This window comes from Paroedura picta, chromosome 1, assembly GCF_049243985.1.
Source record: "Paroedura picta isolate Pp20150507F chromosome 1, Ppicta_v3.0, whole genome shotgun sequence".
Lineage (NCBI taxonomy): Eukaryota > Metazoa > Chordata > Lepidosauria > Squamata > Gekkonidae > Paroedura > Paroedura picta.
Genome location: NC_135369.1, coordinates 11,462,655 through 11,478,769, shown reverse-complemented (window position 1 = coordinate 11,478,769; position 16,115 = coordinate 11,462,655). Strand labels below are relative to the sequence as shown.

Genomic DNA, 16,115 nt, shown 5'->3' with positions numbered 1-16,115 from the left:
TATTCAGGTTGTCGTTGGCAGCGCCTCAAGATTAAGCCTTCACCTTGGTCCCAAAAGCTACCTCACCAATACTCCAAACTCTTCCGAATTCCAGGTTTTCATCACCACAGGCAACACAGGAACAACCCTTCGAGGTAGGAGCTGGCCCAGCCGGTCTTCCCCACCCCCTACCCCTTTCCTGCTGTGAATGATTATGCTGGGGAGATGTCCCTCCTTCTTGACCGGCAGAATTCAGAATTTATTCTCTTGCGCTCCAAGAACAGTCATAAAAAGGCATAGCATACCGAATATAAAATGCAGCACAGAGCGTTACGTAAATTGATATAACAATCAGTACAATATATGACCCGGTATGGGGTGTATAGCAGTATTTTAGCCATTGTTTCCGAAGCTGCTCTGCCAGGCAATCAAACTCAGCCATTTTAAAAGTAGCCTCTGGGATCTTATGCTCTACAGTTCTAGCTGAATAAGACATTCTATCATTCCCGGGTGTTTCTAGGCAGACAGGATCTATGGATTTGTTTATACAGGTGACATTCAAAAATGATGTGTTCTGCAGTCTTTAATGTTTCCATCTCCATATATGCCTAAGTGTTCCTCCCAGGGCAGCATCCTTCTATATTTACCCTCTAGTACAGTGGAGGGTAGAGCCTCTTGTGGCCCAGAGTGGTAAGGCAGCAGACATGCAGTCGGAAGCTCTGACAATGAGGCTGGGAGTTCAATCCCAGCAGCTGGCTCAAGGTTGACTCAGCCTTCCATCCTTCCAAGGTCAGTAAAATGAGTACCCAGCTTGCTGGGGGGTAAACGGTAATGACTGGGGAAGGCACTGGCAAACCACCCCATATTGAGTCTGCCACGAAAACGCTAGAGGGCGTCACCCCAAGGGTCAGACATGACCCAGTGCTTGCCCAGGGGATACCTTAACCTTTACCTTACAGAGGAGGGTAAGGCATCTTCTTGAACTGCAGTTTGCCAGCCCTTTATTCCACCTGGGGAAAGGGAACCTCACTACAGAACAAAGCCAAACAAAGAATAGAGGTGCCCACTCAAGGAAACGAATGTCTCCCCAAAAAATTTTGAAACCGTATCAAATATGAGAAAAGCATACATAAACAAACATAAAGAAATCATACAGAGATTGTAAACAAACTAAAAAGTGAAAAATTGAAGAAGAGTTGGTTCTTAAATGCTGCTTTTCTCTACTGGAAGGAGTCTTGCTTCGAATCACCTACCCTTTCCTCTCCCCACAACAGCCTCACCTCCCTCACAGGGTGAGCCCTGATACCACTGCTCTGTGAGAACAGCTCTATAAGGACTGTGACTGGCCCAAGGTCAGCCAAGCTGGCTGCATGTAGAGGAGCAGGGAATCATACTCGGCTTTCCAAATTAGAAGCTGCCGCTCTTAAACCACTCCACCAAGCTGGTTCTCAGAAAAGAGAGAGTGCTCTTAAGGCAGCCATTGAGTTCAGGGTCTCTGTCTCTTTCCCTCCTCCCAGGTCCTTGTACTCCACTTCAGCTTCATGCGATCGCCGACAGGCTTTCCCCAGAATCTCATCTGATTTGCCAACTGGAGTTCAGTGAGAACATCCCAGACATTGCGGCAAGCAAAATCTTTCACGTTCAGCCTGAGTTCTATGCTGACAAAGGTGGGCACACGATATATAGATCATAGAATCATAGAGTTGGAAGGGGCCATACAGGCCATCTAGTCCAACCCCCTGCTCAACGCAGGATCAGCCCAAAGCATTCTAAAGCATCCAAGAAGGTCCGCTCAGCCAACCAGGTCCGCTCAGCCAGTAGTGGCGATCTCCACTGAGAGAAGAGCTTCTGGCCTCAGGGGTAGGTGTTGCTGGGAGCAGGGTCCATCCCCCTGCTTCTCCTGTGTAGAGCCCCTGCCAGCATGGGAATTGTAGTCCATGGATATCTGGAGAGCCACAGTTTGGCCACCCCTGCCCTCCCTATGGGATTGCTGTGAGTCGATGGCAAGGGAAAGCGAAAAACCTGCATTCAGACACCAAAAATAGTAAAGGTCTACCTTTTCCTGGGCTCCAAGCTCACTGCAGATGGGGACTGCAGCAAAGAAATTAAAAGACGCTTGCTCCTGGGGAGGAAAGCTATGGCAAATCTAGACAGCATCCTAAAAAGCAGAGACATCACCCTGCCAACAAAAGTGCGTTTAGTCAAGGCTATGGTATTCCCAGATGCAATGTATGGCTGCAAACGTTGGACCATAAGGAAGGCCGAGCGTCAAAGAATTGAGGCTTTTGAACTCTGGTGCTGGAGAAGACTCTTGCAAGTCCCTTGGACTGCAAGGCGAACAAACCGGTCAGTCCTAGAGGAGATCAGCCCTGATTGCTCCTTAGAAGGCCAGATCCTGAAGATGAAACTCAAATACTTTGGCCACCTCATGAGAAGGAAGGACTCCCTGGAGAAGAGCCTAATGCTGGGAGCGATCGAGGGCAAAAGAAGAAGGGGACGACAGAGAATGAGGTGGCTGGATGGAGTCCCTGAAGCAGTCGGTGCAAACTTAAATGGACTCCGGGGAATGTTAGAGGACAGGAAGGCCTGGAGGATCATTGTCCATGGGGTCGCGATGGGTCGGACACGACTTCGCACCTAGCAACAACACCTTTTGTAGTCTTAACTGTAGCTATCATAATTGGCCACTGCTGCTTCACGATAGGTATTTTCAACGATCCCCACCCTGTTAACAATCTCTTTTGGGTTTCCCTTCTCCCCATCCAAGGTCTCTACGGCTGCAGTGTAACGGCTAAACCCCAGTCAGAGGAGGACCTGCTGGCTCTGAGCACCGCCGAAGCCTCAGTATACATCAGGGCCACGCTCCGCAGCGAGCAGAGCCAAGAGGGGGTGCCAGAAGTCTTGGTCCCCTTCTTCCCTGCCTTTTACGTCAACCAGTCAGAAGTCATCTTCAACAGCCGGCAGCTAAGCAACGAGATCCTCGTGCTGGGCGCAAGGAGGGTGACGGAAAAAATAGAGGTACGTCGAAAGCCTGCAGGACAAAACATGCTTACACACGCTACAGATTTTGGGAATGAAATGCTCGATCCAAGGCCCGTCCTCTCCCGTTTTCAGAATCCTCCTGTGTTTAAATAAAGTATAATTGAGGTCAGTGTGACTGGGAAGGGCTGGAGAAACGGGGAGAAGGCCCTCCTTGCAAGATAATGCAGTCAAAACCACAGGAGACCAGTTCCTCCCTTCCCTTGCTGGTTGTTATCAAGGTTACTCCTTCTCCCAGATGCCGCAGCCACAGGAAGGAGGCGTTAAGGTCTTCAGGACAATTCCCAGAAGTGACAGGTGGGACCCAGTTCCTGGCTGATTGACCTCCGGCTTGTTAATTTGATCCATAACCCCACTATTTGGTTCAAAGCCCCAGTCCGCACTATTTGCAAAATGCAAATTCCGCTTTTTGAATAAAGCACACTTCAAGCGGGGTGTGGTGAGATGTCAAACACGTGCCAGGACCAAGCTATGATGACGTTGTCTGCAACCTATCGCTCCTGGTATAGGAATCTTAGTCTGGGTTGGGGAAGGCAGGAGAAAAAGGCATTGAGATGCTTAGAGCTGGACAATGAGCTGGTTTTGATTTAAGGTTTCCCCAAGCCGGAGCTTTGGAGCACCATAAGAGGGTAAGAAAATTTGTTCCTATCTAAGTTTTCATGCTAAAGAGCCTCTTGTGGCTCAGAGTGGTAAGGCAGCAGACATGCAGTCTGAAGCTCTGCCCATGAGGCTGGGAGTTCGATTCCAGCAGCCAGCTCAAGGTTGACTCAGCCTTCCATCCTTCCGAGGTCGGTAAAATGAGCACCCAGCTTGCTGGGGGGTAAACGGTAATGACTGGGGAAGGCACTGGCAAACCACCCCGTATTGAGTCTGCCAAGAAAACGCTGGAGGGCGTCACCCCAAGGGGCAGACATGACCCGGTGCTTGCACCTTTACCTTTTTAAGTTTTCATGTATCACAGGATTACTTCAGCGGGAGCTTTCATGTTAACGGCTACGACTAACCAAAGGAGGAAGGGAGATTAAAAAGAGGAAATTGCCTAAATGAGATCTGAACAAGAATAACCGATCAGTTTGGAGTAGGCGAGAATTACTCATGGTGGGGAGTAGACTGATTATCTTGTTGATTGAATACTTTTAAAAACTGGCCACCCTTCATAGCTTCTCTCCTATCCATCCCCCCAGATATCTGCAAACTTTCACATGGATTAACATACTGGCTGAAGATCATTTGAGACCCGAGCCTGCAATAAACTAAAATGCCACAGATTTTTATACTTTCTGATGGTTCATGCTTGATCTGTGCCCGTGCCATAGTTCATATGGCATCTTTCTGCCAACTTTGGTGGGTAACCTATCCTATCGGTAGGGAGCAGTGTTAATCGCTTCTCGGTATTTTTAGGTAGGCTGTGCTTCTAGGAGCTTGCACCTGCGTGTCTTGGTTAAGGAGCAGTTCTTTCTGCTATGCCATTTGTTTGGCGAGTAGTCCTTCATGTCACGTTCCAGTGGTTTTCTCTGAAACCTGTTGCATACAATTGCAACATATGCCTTGAGCCTCTCCAGTACTTGGCTTTTCAACTTGATTAAGTAGGTAACTGTGTACTTTGAGCCAGTTTGGTGTAGTGGTTAGGAGTGTTGACTTCTAATCTGGCATGCCAGGTTCGATTCTGCACTCCCCTGGGCTCGCCATGGCACTGATAAAACTGTTCTGACCGAGCAGTGATATCAGGGCTCTCTCAGCCTCACCCACCTCACAGGATGTCTGTTGTGGGGAGAAGAAAGGGAAGGCGACGTAAGCTGCTTTGAGACTCCTTTGAGTAGAGAAAAGTGGCATATAAGAACCAACTCTTCTTCTTCTTTGAGAAACTGTCAATGAAGGTTAGAATATATTTGTTCCCACTAGAGGTCTTTGTCTTAATTTGGCCACATACATCACTGTGAATCAGCTCCAGAGAGCACTATGTTTGGCTCATTTCATGGCTGTTACTGAAGCTTGAATGCATTGCATACAGACTGTGAGAATTCAGCCGATTGCTCCCAGTAAGCAGACCTTGTTGAAGAAAATCCCTTTATTGAGGATACAGCGATGCTAACATCTCTAAACCTTTGCTAAGACTAAACACGTAGGATCTATTGCTGTAATTAACCTCCAGCTCCCCTACCTGCCCATTTGGCCCTGAAGCACTCCAGATGCCATCCTTCGTAGCCAGGCGAGGGAGACAGAACTGGCACCTATGGCTGCAAGGTCAGGAAGAGGTAACACACTCCCATACACCAAACATCTTAATAGCCGGAATGCCTGGTGCAAACTTTCCTACCCTAAAACAGCTACATTCGCACTTCGGACAGTTAATTATACAGATTGAAAGACAGATATAAACAAATGGCAAAAGCATGGATACATGGTTCTGATACAGACTCTTTTGATATTGCATTTGGTTATCTGTATGCCCTTGATCAGGTTCTCAAGTTGGCCAACCGCATTATTGTCTATATCAGTGGTCCCCAACCTTTATCAGGCTGGGGACCGGCAGGGCATCGGGCCGCGCCCGCAGGGCCCGCAGGGCCCGCGCGGGCCACGCCCACGCTTCGGGCCGCGCCCGCGAGCCGCACCCGGCCGCACCCGCGGGCCGCACCCGCGGATCGGGCCGCGCCCGCGAGCCGCGCCCGGCCGCGCCCCGCACCCGCGGGCCGCGTGGGCGTGGCGTGCACGGGCGCGGCCCGGCCCTGATTCCCTCTCCCCGCCCTCCCGCAGTAAGTAGCTTCCCAGGCCGCAGACTTGCGGCCTGGGAAGTTTTTTACTGCAAGGGGGGGGGGGCGGAGAGAGGGAGCCGCGGCCCGGCGCCATGGCCTTTGCGGCCCGGCGCCGGGCCGCGGCCCGCAGGTTGGGGACCACTGGTCTATATGACCAAGCCATCCATGCCATAGCCAGGAACATTTCTTGTGATCGTAATATTAAGTTAGGTTTGCATTTTCCACACATATATAAAGCACGTAAGTCCTCCTGCACTCTCCCAGTTGCAATCGATTCCCCTCCTTGCTAGATGAAAGATCTTTCTCCAAATCCCTCTTTTAGCAAGTAATGAAATCAGGTTGTTTGCAAGTTGTGGCATATATAATCAGTCTATAATTAGAACCTAATTGGACCATTTGGAAGCTTGCACTTTACAAACCCTCCTGCAAACACAGATCTTCCACTTGCTATACTTTTCGATCTTCATTTAGGCTTTCAAGACGTGTGTCTGTACGCCCACTGTCCAAATAACTATGTTTTATTTGTGGCTGTACCTTGATTCAATATGCAGCATTTTTTCAAGGGTGACTGATTAAAATTCTCCTTTTTCATATGTTTTGGAAAGGCACCCTTCTGCTGGGGAGCACTGCTGTCCTTTTTGAAGTGCCCTTTTTCATATGAGTGGCAAATCATCTTGCTTTTGGCTTTTGTTGCTTATATTTAAAGCTAATTGCTCAATATTTGGTCCTATTCTATGCTAAATACACATCTTATCTAATGCCCCCTGCAGTGGACACTCTTCATATCCTTTTGAGTGGTCCCCAACCTTTTCATCACCAGGGACCGGTCGCTTGACAATTTTACTGAGGCCGGAGGGGGGGTAGTCTTTTGCCAAGGGACGCCGCCTGAGCCCCTGGCTCCAGTTGCTTTCCCACCGGCGCCCCTGACTTCCCGCCACCCGCTGGGGGTCGCTGCCAGCAGCAGCTGTGCAGTGTCATGCTGAGAGGGAGCCCCAGCCATGGCGGCTGCTGGAGAGCACCAAAGGGGAGCCAGTGGCAGGGCAGCCCCCAAGGCAGTGGCCGGAGAGGAGGACGAGGAAGAGCCGCAGCCTGCTACCGACTGATCCATGGACTGGTACCGGTCCCCGGCCCGGGGGTTGGGGACCACTGAAGATCTTGCATATTCCAACATATTCCCTCTGACAATACAATCATCAGCATAACGTCAAACAGACCGATAAATTCAAGTAAGTTGCCATGTTGATCTGAAGCAGCACAACCAAATTTGGGTCCAATAGCACCTTTAAAAGTGTGCATACCCACAAATGTTCTTGCCTTCAATAAATCTTCCTTGGTCTTAAAGGTGCTATAGGACTCAGATTTTGTTGACCAAATACACTGTTCATGTTTGTTCCCTTGTTCATCTTCCAACATTGTGTATCTCATCAAGTGTCAGCAATGGGCATAAATCTGATATCAAAAAGCACAACGCTCAAAAAAGCAATGGCAGAATGCATTAATGTCATTGCATTGCTGACCTAAGGGTGGCAGTTGTAAAAAAAAAAAGAAGAAGAAGCTTCAGGGGGAAATTATAGTGTGAAATTGCAGAATTTTAGTTCATTCACAAATTCAGAACAATGGATTCCCCCTCCCCAGGGTTGAATAGTGGCATGGGAGTCTCATCTCACTGATTTTTTTGGCCACTAAGCATTATTCTTATTGTAGCTAGCTGCAATTTGCATTTAACCTCTGCATCCTGACAAACCTCTGCTTGTTCTGACAACTAAATGCAACTGATTTCTTCTCCTGGCTATGCATTTTGGAGGGGGAGGAGGTGTGAAAGATCCACAAAAAAGCAAGTCTAACATTTCTGCAAACCTCAAAATGTATTCAGCGTGGATAATTAGTCTGAGACCATCATATGCACCTATCAAGGTGGCGTCTCCCTCCAGACCAGCTCCAACCCCTTCCTGGATTTCTTCTTTGCTGAGCTTTGGTGCTTCCCCGTTCAGACTCCCACTCCCTGACTCAGTTTGCTCTCTGCTTGCCAAGGTCCAGCCCAGTTCCCCGGTGATCGAAGTGGAGCCGCCCTTCCACCTGCCGGACAAGCCCGGGCATGTCGTGTTCTTCGTCAACGTGGTCAACCTGACCTCTCTCCAGCAGATGGCAGCACCCATCTTCATCAACCTCTCCTGTACCCTGACAAGCCAGAAGGCCGCAGTGCCGGTGCTGGTGCCTCCGGAGAAGTATTTGCTGGGTAAGCGGAACCTGATGCAGTGCTGCATGATGCCATGATGCAGTGCTGTAGAATTCCCAGGCAAGGAGGACACACTTCAGATGGTCTTCTGGGGACAAAACCCTCCCTTTACACCTTTTGCCAGGCAGAGCATAAGACACTGGGGGGGGGGGATATTGTTGACCAGAATATTATGCACGTTTGTCATTAGGTCACATCAAATAGAAGAAGAAGAGCTGGTTCTTATATGCCGCTTTTCTCTACCCAAAGTAGTCTCAAAGCGCCTTCCCCTTCCTCTTCCCACAACAGAAACCCTGAGAGCCCTCAGATTACTGAAGAAGAAGAGTTGGTTCTTATATGTCGCTTTTCTCTACCCAAAGTAGTCTCAAAGCGCCTTCCCCTTCCTCTTCCCACAACAGAAACCCTGAGAGCCCTCAGATTACTGAAGAAGAAGAGTTGGCTCTTATATGCCGCTTTTCTCTACCCAAAGGAGTCTCAAAGCGGCTTCCCTTTCCTCTCCCCACAACAGACACCCTGTGAGGTGGGTGAGACTGAGAGAACCCTGAGATTACTGAAGATGAGTTGGTTCTTATATGCCGCTTTTCTCTACCCGAAGGAGTCTCAAAGTGGCTTAGAGTCACCTTCCCTTTCCTCTCCCCACAACAGACCCCCTGTGAGGTGGGTGAGGCTGAGAGGGCCCTGATATTCCTTCTCGGTCAAAACAGTTTTATCAGTGCTGTGGGGAGCCCAAGGTCACCCAGCTGGCTGCATGTGTGGGAGCACAGAATCAAACCCAGCTCACCGGATTAGAAGTCTGCGCTCCTAACCACTACACCAAGCTGGCTCTTTCAGCTTTTCTCAGCTCACTTCTTCAGCAAGCAGTGTCTCACAAAAGCTCATCCCCTGCCTCAAATTTCAGCCCTTTCGCTCTTTTCTGCTGCTGCAGGCTGACTAATATGGTGTCGAGTGCCTGTCAAGGCCTCGATAAGCAGACTTGCTGTGGAAAAACAAAATCTCTTTATTGTAAACAGGGTTCAAGGCTTTTTCCTTGCCAGAACTGACACACCAAGCCACAAGCTTATTTTAATGCCCCTCACAGCCCCTCTCCCATAATTTCAATCTGGGGGACGCTCTTAGAGTTCCAGACCCTCTTTTTCCTAGACCCGTTTTCCAAGCTCAAAAGTGCGTTAGCTCCTGGACACTACCTGGCATTCTTAGCACAGATCAGCCTCACACGAGTGTGATAAAACACCTGCAGAGAAAGCACTGCTTAATTAGACAAAGGGTAAAGACAGGTCAAAGGTAACATCTTTCAGGCAAGACAGAAGGCTCCCCAACTCGATCCATCTTTAGCCTGTGTTGGTTGCATCACCCCAGGGTTAGAAAAACCCCATTACCTCTCTCTGTGGCCCATCTAGGTCAGTGCGCCGAAGCCGGAATTGTCAGCCATCTGGTCGGTTCCTATCAGGTCCTCCTCTTCACCCTGTTTGCTATCCTAGCATCTACCTCTGTCATCTTTCTCAGTAAGTAGCAGAGATATGAACACTCTTCAGGCAGGTGAGCAAGAACCAGGTGGGGTGGGGGTGTCGTTGCTTTGAGGGATTTCTCAGCCAGCTCGGGAACCAGAAACTACGTATCTGTTATGGACAGATTTGCTGCAATATGCGGGTGGATGCCGCTCTTACAGGATACTTGTCAAGGAGTCCTGAGATAACTGGGAGGGTGGGTTTCTCTAACCTTCTCAAATACTAGAACTCGAGGGCATCCAGTGAAGCAGATGGGCAGTAGGTTCAGGACAGACCAAAGGAAATACTGCTTTGCAAAGAGTGATTTAGAACAGGGGTAGTGAACCTGTGGTTCTCCAGATGTTCATGGACTACAATTCCCATGAGCCCCTGCCAGCGTTTGCTGGCAGGGGCTCATGGGAATTGTGGTCCATGGACATCTGGAGGACCACAGGTTGACCACCCCTGATTTAGAAGGTGGAATTCGTTGCCAGAGGATGTAGTGATGGTCACAGGAATGAACAGCTTGCAAAGTTGTTTTAAAGTTGTAATTCCAGATTGTTTAAAGCGTATAAAGACAGCCATGCCCCGGGGTGATTCAAAATCAAATATATAAATAGTGGGGATTCAATAGATTCATGGAGGACTAATGACAGCTAGCTATGGTGACTGAAGGAAACTTCCACATTCAGAGACAATAAACGGGATGACGTCAGGGGAAGGCCTCAGCCTCTCTGCTCTGGGATCTTCAGAGGAACTGGCTGGCCACTGTGTGAGAGAGGATGCTGGGCTAAACAGACCACTTGTCTGTTCCAGCAGGGTCCTCATATTCTTGGGAATATTAATATATCATAAAGAACGTTCAACTCCTTATCAGAGAAGCTGGACGTAACCAATACACGATGATGTACCTATAGCACATTTTTTGCCACCACTGAGTGTATCATAGCTTTGCTGCAGCTTCATTTCTAACAAACCTATCTAGTATTTTAAAAAATTAGATACCTGCCCTGGATAGCCTGAGGTACTGTCAAATCTTGGGAGCTAAGCCGGGTCAGCCCTGGATGGGAGACGGCAGAGGAATACCAGGGGCACAAAGCAGAGGAAGGCAAGGGTGAACAACCTCTGAATGATCTCTGCCTTGAAAACCTTTAAAGGGAGTCACCGCTAAGTAGGCTGCAACCTGACTGCCCCCCCCCATGATTAGGTCCCTGCTGCCATGTACCAGAAAGGTTCAAGAGTGGGCCTAATCCTGATGCAATGATTTCTTCCCTTGCAGCTTACAATGCTTTCCTGACCAGAATACAAACCGTCCCGCTGGTGTATGTTCCCACCTCATCTCCGCTACAGACAGGTGAGTGCAGCCAAGGCCTTCCTGAAGCCACAGGAGCATCCTCAGCCCAATTGCCAAAGAACAAGTCCCATCAGGGAATGTACCGACCGTAGCAGGATCAGCACCAGATGACCCAGTGGTGGCCTTTCTCAAGGAGGTTTGTGTCAGGGGTAGTCCGCCTGTGGTCCTCCAGATGTCCACGGACTACAGTTCCCATGAGCCCCTGCCAGCATTTGCTGGCAGCTCATGGGAATTGTAGTCCGTGAACATCTGGAGGACCACAGGTGGACTACCCCTGGTCTAAGTAATCCCAAGGGAAAGCCAAAAAGTTTAAACCTTCAACACCTGAATTTTCCTCCTGAAACCTGGGAACTGTCTTGGGCACATCCAAAACAGAGCAGCTTCAAAGGTTTGGCATCCACCCTGTAACTTCTTGGGCCTTTCCCTCTGCCAACAGCCACAGAAAGCAGCTCTGGAATACATGGTTTAAACCAGGGGTAGTCAAACTGCGGCCCTCCAGATGTCCATGGACTACAATTCCCAGAAGCCCCTGCCAGCATTTTCTGGCAGGGGCTTCTGGGAATTGTGGTCCATGGACATCTGGAGGGCCGCAGTTTGACTACCCCTGGTTTAAACTAAAGCCAGCTCAAGTTACCGTTTGGCCTCCATTGGCTTTCCTGTAGTGAAGCTGCACTCAAGGTCGTACAAACCTCTCTCCCTTTTCTTCCAGCGTACGGCTATTCTCCATCTCTCGGGCATCCTCAGCACCCTAGCGCAAGGAACAGGACCCAGGCATGGCTGTGGAACATGAGGAGATAAAGTACCTCCGGCACTGTAAACAGTAAAGCGATGAAGCTAGTGGCTGGCCTTGTTTTTAAGTCAAGAAATTGGTCGTTATAATCCTGCGTTTTACCTGAACGCATCTTACAGTGAACGCTTACAGCGGCCTACCTTTCCTCACCCCACAACAGACCCCTTGTGAAGTAGGTGGAGCTGAGAGAGCTCTGAGTTGTGACTAGCCCAAGGCCACGCTGGCAGCATGCGGAGGAGTAGGGGGAATCAAGGCCGATGCTCCAGATCAGAGGCCACCGCTATTAACCACATCACCACGCTGGCTCAAGGGCAGCCCCCTTTCTTGACATTCAGAAAGGGAATGCAGCACACTCTGCTGAGGAGGCCTGTGGTATTTTTACGTGCAAGGAGGACAGAAAAATCTCCTTTTTTACCCATAAACTGCACAGAGGGTGTTCTCTGTCCATCGTTTAGAGCAGGGGTAGTCAACCTGTGGTCCTCCAGATGTCCATGGACTACAATTCCCATGAGCCACTGCCAGCAACCGCTGGCAGGGGCTCATGGGAATTGTAGTCCATGGACATCTGGAGGACCACAGATTGACTACCCCTGGTTTAGAGGAGCAAAGGCTCTCAAAAACCCACCCCAGCAGCTTCCAGTACTTTTGTTTGCTACTGAGAATCCACCCTTGCAGCTCTCAGGCGACTCCCAGGGAATACTAAAAACACACTCAATGCCAGACAGTGTATTTTTATCCAAAATTTATTGAGTCAAATGGGTGAGGCTACAAGGACAGTGCGCATCTCCTCCTCGTACGCCATGGCGAGTGGCTGAAGCCCCCGGAGCTGCAGCCCTGCGTTCCTCGCATCCCCTGACCGGCACGCTTGAGCCTTCAGCACTTGAGCCGGCGACTGTGCGCGTAGCCCCACCCATCCGGGACAACCAGCTGCTGAAATTTAATGCTGCTTTCGCCTGAAGGAGCACCCTGGGAAGAGAAAAGGACAAGCTGTGAGCCAGAGGGAGTCCAGACTGCCTGCGCGTGCATTGAGCGGTCGCTTCTGGAGTACACACAGCCTCTTGCGCAAACAGTGATACCAGACTGCCTTTTAAGCCAGAGCTGAGAGCACAACAGCCATCCCCACCCACCCAGCACACTACAGCTGCCTTCCGCTCAGGCCGTTGGTCAGCCAACACCAGCCTTGTCTATTCAGACCGGTACTTTTAACTAAACATGCTGGGAATTGAACCGGGGACCTTCTGCAGATGCTCTGTCACTGAGCCACAGCCCCTACTTAGATTGGCTCCTCCAGGGTCTTTACCCAGAATTACCTCCCTAGTCCTCTTTAACTAGAGAGGCCGGGAACTGAACCGGGAACCTTCTGCATGCCAAGCAGAGTCACATAGGCCGCAAATATCCATCTAGTCACATATGTTGCAAAGACTGGCAACAGCTCTCCAGGGTCTGACATGGAGATCTTTCACACAACCTACTTCCTGGTCCTTTTAAACTAGAGATGCTGGGATCTGTACTGGGGACCTTCTGCATGGCAAGCAGGGGCTCTGGCACTGAGCCACAGGCCTCACGCAGAGACACAAACTACCGACAGCAGCCTAGCGTTCAAGAATAAATTATCGGCATGTTTTTTTTGTGCTTCCTTTGTTGAGAAGCAGGCCCACAAAACAGCTGCTTCTCTTGCGAAAGCAAAACTGGGCTCACGCCCTGTCTAGCAGCAGGTAACGGAAAAACAACCACCACGGCACTTCCCCAGGGGAGGAAGGAGACCTTTGTGGGTTCCTGCCCCCACCTGCTCAGGAAACAGGGCGAGAGCATTGAAAGCAAGAGGCTGTGTATTCCCAGCGGCACCCATAAATCCCTCCCAGTTCCAGGGCTACACGGCCACCGGCTTCAACACTCCTGTCATCTTTCCCCAATATGAGCCTTTGCAACTGAAAAAAGAGGAAGGCGGGAGTGTTGTTGTCTCACATATCTCTTTCCACATTGTCTCATCCAGACTTTTAAAGAAGAGTAATCCCCCCTCCCTCTTATACCATCAATACATTTGGGCAAAAGTGCTTGCTTCCCAAAAAGCCACAGCTTGGAGAAGGGCGAGATATCCACATAAAAGCATTCACTGGACTTGAATGCTTCACTGGACATCACACATTGGAATGCCCCTTCAAGGTATCGTCATATAATAGAACAAGACTGAGGCGTGCTGCTCATGACCTGTCCCCCCTTACCTTCTGTCAACCTGGCCTTTCCTCCAGTGGGCTGGCACAGGACAGTCGAGCAGCCGACACAGAGAACCACCGTCTGAGCGTGACTGAACACGGTGGTGATTTTGTAGCATCCTACGAAGAGAAGGGAGGGGGAGAGACCATCCAGCTCAGGTCTGCTTAGTCAGAACGGAGGGGGAGGCCCTGTTCAGCTGCCAAGGGCAGTCCAACACAGCACCAACATATCCTCTAGAACTAGACGGCAGTCCTGTACATCTCTATGCCCACTCTTGCGAGCCCATTTCTTCAAATATCTGCTTGGGCTTACATAACTATCAAAACTGAACATATTTCCTAGAAAGGGAGTAATAAGCATAAATGCCTCTTTCTCTCTGCCCCCAGGTTAAGAGGCTTTCTCAAATCCCTCCCAGCACTGCTCTCCAGAACTCCCAAGTGAGCTGCCACACACACACACCCCTTTCTCATAACTCCAGCACAGCAACAACTTGGCATGGAATTAAAACACAAATTTCTGCCCCCAAAGACCTTCACAGGGTCTTCCCTTTATAAGACCATAAAGTTGGAAGGGTTCTCCAGGGTCATCTAGTCCAACCCTCCTGCCAAATGCAGCAACTCACCTGGGCATTTCACATCCATGAAGTAAGAGTTAGGACTCTGAACCAAACGCTTCTTCTTATGCTTCCTCTTCTCCTCCTCGGGGGAGGGATGCAGGAGATCCTTTGCCAGCTGCAAGGACAAAGGGTAAGTAAACATACGGAAGGGCAGGTTGCCAAGAAAGCAGGTGGCGTGTGACCAGAAGGCACTGGACCTCGGTTAAGAGCAGCCGCAGGAGCCCTGCCCACCCGATTCCAGACTGCTAGCAGGATGCAGCATGTGGAAAAGCCAAGCCCAGCTCCAAAGGTGCTCAAAAGCCCCCGTGACGTGAATTCCCATCGCCCCCTTCCAGCTTCTGAACATCAGCATCTGTCCTTCCTTTCCCCATAAATCCTTTTTACCCACTGTCAGGTTAAATAACACAACGCTTGCTGGCTTTTGACCATATTAATAAATCTGACCTCCCCTTCCCCGTTTGCAAGACTAGGGGCTGCCCCTGCCGCCAGCCTACCTCACAGGGCAGTTGCACCAAGACCGAGGTCTGCAAAGACTGCGCAACAGCCCTTCCCTCGCGCCAGGCCGGCACCCTTCCCAAAAGACGCGCCCCTCACCCAACCCTAAAATCAGCCCATAAGCCCCGGAGTGCTCTGGCCGCGGGATTCCTCCCTTTCCCCGCGAGAGTCACGGTCCCTGCAACCCCCACCCCGAGAGGGCAGCGGGGCCTGGGGGAGGAATCCATCCTGGGGGGTGGGGCAAGCGGCCTCCCCCCCTCCCGTCCGCCATTTTGAGCCTCGCGTCCCCAGCTCAGAGCGGGGGGGGGGGAGCCCAGCCGGGCCCCGGGCGGTCCAGAGCGGCCCCTCCCCGTCCGGCGGGGCCCGGAGGCGGGGGCGGCCGGCGCTCTCCCCTCCCCGCGCGGCCCTCGGCCCGTCCCCGCCGGCGGACTCACAGGCATGTTCGCGTGGAGGCAGCTGCGGCCGAAAAGGAGCCAGACCGGAAAGAGAGGGCACTATATCCGCTCCGGGGTTTCCCGCACGGGCGGAAGGCGCGCCGAAGGGGGCGGGGCCCGAGACGAGGCTGCGGGACAGGCGACGTCGGGCCGCCATCTTGGGAAGGGAGGCGTCCGGCGCGAAAGAGCGCCGCCATCTTGGGCGCGCCTAGGAGGCCATATTGGGAAGGGAAGCCCGTTCGCCTCCGGGCCGCCTCCAGCTGATGACGAACTACAATTCCCATGAGCCCATAACAATTGGCCATGCTGGCAGGGGCTTATGGGAATTGCAGTCCTTGCCAATCTGTGGCGTTACAGTTTAGCCACCCCCCCCCCCGCTTTTCTTCAGTCTTCCTGGGCAGTTCAGTTCAGTGCAGTGCACCTGACAGGACTCTTCAGCAGGGCAAGATGGCGATGGCTTCTCTCTCTCTCACTCTCCAGATTCCCAGCACTATACACTGCCTCTGACCATGGAAGTTCCATTTTGAGTGGCTGTCATGGAGGGATGACAGTTCTGCATACAACTCCCTAGGGCAGGGGTAGTCAAACTGTGGCCCTCCAGATGTGCATGGACTACAATTCCCATGAGCCCCTGCCAGCATTTGCATGCACATCTGGAGGGCCACAGTTTGACTACCCCTGCTCTAGGGTTACCGGGTTCCCCCTGGCCACTGGCCGCGGA

At 51.1% G+C, this 16,115-nt stretch overlaps 2 protein-coding genes across 2 annotated transcripts in view; one reads left to right on the top strand and one right to left on the bottom strand.

Annotated features, from left to right (window-relative positions):
- The window catches only part of NUP210L (nucleoporin 210 like), a 73,638-nt gene extending 61,956 nt beyond the window's left edge, over positions 1–11,682 (top strand). Inside the window, exons 34-40 of the mRNA XM_077321444.1 lie at positions 8–134; positions 1,497–1,646; positions 2,747–2,997; positions 7,803–8,007; positions 9,405–9,509; positions 10,771–10,845; positions 11,555–11,682. Of these exons, the coding sequence (XP_077177559.1) occupies positions 8–134; positions 1,497–1,646; positions 2,747–2,997; positions 7,803–8,007; positions 9,405–9,509; positions 10,771–10,845; positions 11,555–11,643 (1,002 nt within the window). The 3' untranslated portion in view covers positions 11,644–11,682. The remainder of the gene's footprint in view (positions 1–7; positions 135–1,496; positions 1,647–2,746; positions 2,998–7,802; positions 8,008–9,404; positions 9,510–10,770; positions 10,846–11,554) is intronic.
- A 680-nt stretch (positions 11,683–12,362) lies between these two features.
- RPS27 (ribosomal protein S27) lies at positions 12,363–15,559 on the bottom strand. Its single transcript, XM_077321430.1, has 4 exons — positions 15,395–15,559; positions 14,472–14,580; positions 13,858–13,968; positions 12,363–12,601 (listed from the first exon to the last, which is right to left on the bottom strand). Exons 1-4 carry the CDS (start codon positions 15,398–15,400, stop codon positions 12,573–12,575), a joined length of 255 nt encoding a protein of 84 aa, XP_077177545.1. The 5' UTR covers positions 15,401–15,559; the 3' UTR covers positions 12,363–12,572.
- Positions 15,560–16,115: the final 556 nt, after the last annotated feature.